The 4,944-nt window shown below is 35.9% G+C and overlaps 1 protein-coding gene across 1 annotated transcript; it reads right to left on the bottom strand.

Annotated features, from left to right (window-relative positions):
* Positions 1–263: 263 nt before the first annotated feature.
* LOC117120946 (notch-regulated ankyrin repeat-containing protein B-like) lies at positions 264–623 on the bottom strand. Its single transcript, XM_033266042.1, has one exon. It carries the CDS (start codon positions 621–623, stop codon positions 264–266), a length of 360 nt encoding a protein of 119 aa, XP_033121933.1.
* Positions 624–4,944: the final 4,321 nt, after the last annotated feature.

The following is a 4,944-nucleotide window of genomic DNA, read 5'->3' as shown; positions in this document are numbered from 1 at the left end:
ACCTCCATTACGTTAATTTCAGAAAACTCATTTAAAGGCTCCACACAAAAGGCACTTTGGATATTGAATAAATGCATGGAAAGCTCTTAATAATAAACATATTTCACGGAAACTGTTTACCGCTTAAAGAGTATTTTCTTGATATCTACAGCACCAATTTCATAATGATTTAAACAAATGAGAAATAATATTCCATCTCTTCAAGTTTGCGTCTATATGTCAACTATGTTTACACTACAAATATACATGTTTCGTCTTTTTCCTCAGGTATCATCCTTTTTATGATGTTTCGTTTTAACTTTTTGCATTTTTCCATTTGTAAGTAAAAATAATGCAATGTCCTGATGTCCGCCCCATGCTGCTATGTGTACAGCGTTCCATCCGTCTTTATTCGCTAGCCTTACATCTGCTCCAAATTGAACCAAGAGTTTGACGGCTTCAAAGTTTCCGTTAATGACGCTCTGGTGCAAAGCTGTTTGCCCCTCAGCATCAAACGTGTTCACGTTTACATGACCGTTCATAGAACTCTGCAATAACTTAACCACTGTCATGGTATCGCCATTCCGAACTGCTTCTTCGAATATGTGTTGAGAAGGACTAGATTCAAACTGAGCTGTTGACATCATCAGGGTGCTCACGGCAACTCCGGAAAACTGCCAGCGACGGAGTTACCGTTATAGTCCTTAATGAAAGATAAAATAGGCAAAAATAATCCGATATCAAACGAAATTTTAAATTAAACCATTTCAAAATAGAAAACACATCTTGGAGACGTTACCAACTATAATTAAGTAAACATTTTGTTGTCGCTGGCCATCTCATTCTGACTATACTGCCCCACTCACTCTTGCTTCGCCGTCTTTGATTGAATGTTAAAGCTTTTGTGTTGCTCAGTGGCTGTGAAGGAATTGAGTTTATTTTGACTTCCCTAACTCATCTGCATAACACAAGAAAACCCAAGCATGTGGTGAGAATCTAACAGAACGGTTGGCTGCGCTTTGGGAGTACTGCTCTTTCACATGCTAATCATCGTCAGAAAGTATACAAAACGGTCACTTATCGCTTTCTCATTCACTTCACTATTCAGTTGCTAATGTGAACATTTTTATTAAAAGTTTTGTATAAATAGACTCATATAATCTAAATCATAATAGCCTACTAAAATGTCGTTGGTTAAGTAACTAGCAATGTAATTAAAGCTAGATGTTGGTAGAAGAATCTGAAGATTGTCTGAAATAGTACAAGGACCACGTTGCGACATCCGAGCTAAGCGTTGAATCGGGTCGTTTGGTAATCGATGCCCACACTCTGTTCAGGCCGTCTGTTGCAAAGTCCCAAATGGCTATACCTTTCTCAACGAAGGTAATCCATGCATGGCGTGGGAAAAATTCACCTTCTAGTTTCTGACCCCTTCATCAGTGAGGATTACCTGGTCTACGAGTGATGTGCCATGTAACACCCCAGGCATTGTAGCGTGTGAAAAACAAACGGATGACAGTTTGTCCGCGATCGTTTGTATTACCCCTAAAAATAATCATGTACCCTTTTTTTTCTCACGGGACGTGTAGTTTGAATGAAAAGGTGATTAGAGAGGAACAATGGCATCGGAACAATACAAATTAACAGTAATCACAATTGATGTGTATGCCTTTTAATATGTTCTGCAGCACTGATCGCTAAATGAAATGGATCTTAGAGGTTAGGCTACTTAGTTTGTTTCTTTCATGCTTTTAGTAAAAGAGAAGAAAGAATAGGTATGAAGATCAATTTGAAATGTCTAATGAGCACATGGTTTCACTGATCCTAAACATCTATACTAGTGTATAAGCCTACCTAAATGCTGCTGTGGTCTCTTTCTGTCAAATTGACTATGGATTGTTTTTTCCAATTGGTTTGGAACTCTTGCTTGTATTTTAAAGTTTTAGTAAAAACTAAAAACTAATGATAATGATAATGATAACAATGATGATGACGGTGATGAACGATGACTCGCGAAGATGATGATAATGATGATGAAGATGGTGGTGATAATTATGATAATTAAAAAAATAGAAGTTTAGAAAATAATTAGGTTAATCACCTTTCATCAACACCTAATTGGAATTCCAAATTTATATCCGATTTAATATGCCTCCGAAATTCTCGTTACTTGAAGTAAAATAATCATATAGGCCTAAACATTTTTTTGGCATCATAAAAACTGAGGCTGGGTTGTAGAGCCATTGTCATATGCTAATGAGCGAACACAGTGATCGATAAAAAAAAATCAATCAAATCAAACCAATGACACACTTGTTTTACTTATGCCTACTTTTCATTAGATTTTAAAATAGACGCAATAGGCAGGCTACCAGAAAATCAATAGGCATAGGTCTAACCAACAGACAGTGAACCCCAGTATTTTGAAACAAAAAATGGGCAGGGCTGAAATTTGTAATATTTATTAATAAAATTTACAATCGTTATTGTCAAAAAAGTGAAAGTGCATATCCATAGGTCCTTTCGTTAAAGTAAAGTAACGTTTATTCATTTCTCAATCATAAAACATTCAAACATACAGAGACTTTTGAAAAAACTTATAAATCATAAATAATAGTATAAATGAACAAAAGTCACCAAGGTTCAAAATGAAAGGTTTCCACAGAAAATATAAAGCTTGTATAAAGTAGGCATTTTGGCATACATCATTTTTTTAAATATTCGCAGGCAAATATTTGTTTTATCCGGTACCATCATGAGTAAACATTTATTTTGATATAAAGAATAACAAACAGAAGGACTAGGAATGATTAATTTTAGGCAATAAGTGACAATAACAACGTCACAAAAGAATGGAACAGTCAGCCCCACTTCACACATCGAATCTGCTTTATTACAAATGTCAAAATGCCTTGATGAAAGCGTACTGCACAATGATTGCCTCTAATTATACTAATAAGCTTATGATCAAGCATTATCATTCTCAGAGAACCGATTCCCATGCTTTATCATAGAGCTTCAACACGTTTCTCAGACTTGTGCCTCACCGTTCCCACACTCAGAACTCGCATGCTGTTACGTGCATACGTCTCCTATTCTTCGCTTTCAAAAACTAAACACCGAGACAAATCAAAATCTACTATTGAGATTTCTTCTCGCCTATTAAATGTCTTTTCGCACGTGCAATGCAACACGCAGGAGACAGCCAGGTGAAGGTACACGTACAACGGATCTCCAAAAAAAAAAAAATCTGGGAATCTACCATGGACAAAGTGGCATCTGTCCACATAAAGATTCATTTAAATTGAGTAAGACAAATAGTTTGTGTTAATTATAAACTCCCAGGCGCCTGTACAAATTTAGAAGAATTATATGGTAACACCATACTTTCATGACATTATCATAGAAAATAATAAAGGATTTTTTTTTAAATTTCTGTTTTATTTTTTAAATATTGCAAAATAATAGTGATTTAAGTAACAACTAGAACGGTAACGCCAACGTCCGGTAAACAAGTATAAGTCCGGTATAACAGTAAGAATACATAAACAGTATAGGCAACAGCTGTAGCTGTAGTAGGCCTACTAACAGTGACACAGTGTAAAGTTATGCCAGTGACACAGTAAATAGAAAAGTACCGTAAAGATACTATTGCTCATTGGCGGATCTAAGGGGTCTGTGGGTCCTGACCCATACCTACCTTCTTGTCTTTGTTACAATAGGAAAATTAGATGATATGGTATACATGCATGAATTTAAGGGAGTGTTGGGATATGTACATTTTAGTAATTTCAATTTGAGTGGAAACTGTTTTAGGAATGTAAAAGTACAAAATAAATGTACGGTAGGCATCTAACTTTAAAAGTAACAGTAGAACTTGAGAAGCGTTTACTCTGATAAGATAGTATAATACATACTCCAAGTATCGAAATGCACGCCATCGTGTCGGGATTCAATATTTCGATATTGATTATGTCATCATCATCATCCAGGGATTTTGGACCACCTCCCTCCCCCTCCCCCACCTCCTGGCCTACAAAAGGCATAGGCTGGTAGACCGGACAAACAAGGCTTAGCCTAACTAGCCTTTAATTAAATAAAATAAAAAAATCACTGTTTTTGGTTCGAAGTCGTAAATATAATTTTTGTACGAAAGTGCGTTCAACACGCTTATCGGTTAACGGTAAAATTCACCTGACGGTTTTCAAGGGGAAACCTTAAATTTTGAAAAAAACAAAAGTCATTAAAGGACACCTCAGAATCGGGAAAGGTCATTTCCCGCCACCTAGGACTAAACTTTCACCGGGGATGGCCCCGAACCCTCTTCTTTTGGGGTTTTTGGAAACATTTTAAGCCCCCCCCCCAAAAAAAAAATTGAACCCAACCCCTGTTGTTATTAACAATAAAGTTAACGTCAACATGAAACAAATTCAAACCTCAGCGTCAACTTCTACAGCATGAAAAACATTAGGCTTATACACTGCAGAGAAAAGGATAGAATGGTCTAGTTTATCCAGAGAAAATCTCTATGGTTTATCTGATCATATGTGTAAGACTATTATTGCTGCGGGAGATTTTTAAAAGGGACCCAAAATATATTTGTATGTTTTGAGAAAATGGACACAAAATATCAAATATCACTGATGACAATAAATTTTACGTAAATAGTGATTACCAAAATGACCAACCCAAATGTGTTAATCAACTACATGGATGAATCCGTTTGCATTGGAACTATTACAGGAGGCCTACGTGTTTTAAAGAATATAATGACAGCAATTTTACTGTGTATATATACTCTTAGCATGAGCTTAGTCAAAAGTCCCAACTGGCCTCAGTGGCCCTATTATGGTTTAATCAAGCGAACAGAGACATAGATGAAACCATTATCTCCATGATAAAAGTAAGTTATAATAACTATATACTGGTAGGCCTAGGGAGAATATATATATATATATATATATA

This window comes from Anneissia japonica, unplaced genomic scaffold (assembly GCF_011630105.1).
Source record: "Anneissia japonica isolate Jap-2015-1 unplaced genomic scaffold, ASM1163010v1 scaffold1239_len605302_cov174, whole genome shotgun sequence".
NCBI classification, from domain to species: Eukaryota; Metazoa; Echinodermata; class Crinoidea; order Comatulida; family Comatulidae; genus Anneissia; species Anneissia japonica.
Note: the sequence above shows the minus strand (reverse complement) of the source record. Positions and strands in the feature narration are given on the sequence as shown.

Coding starts and splice junctions, on each gene's coding strand:
- LOC117120946 (XM_033266042.1), bottom strand. CDS start 623: ATGTCAACAGCTCAGTTTGAATCTAGTCCTTCTCAACACATATTCGAA.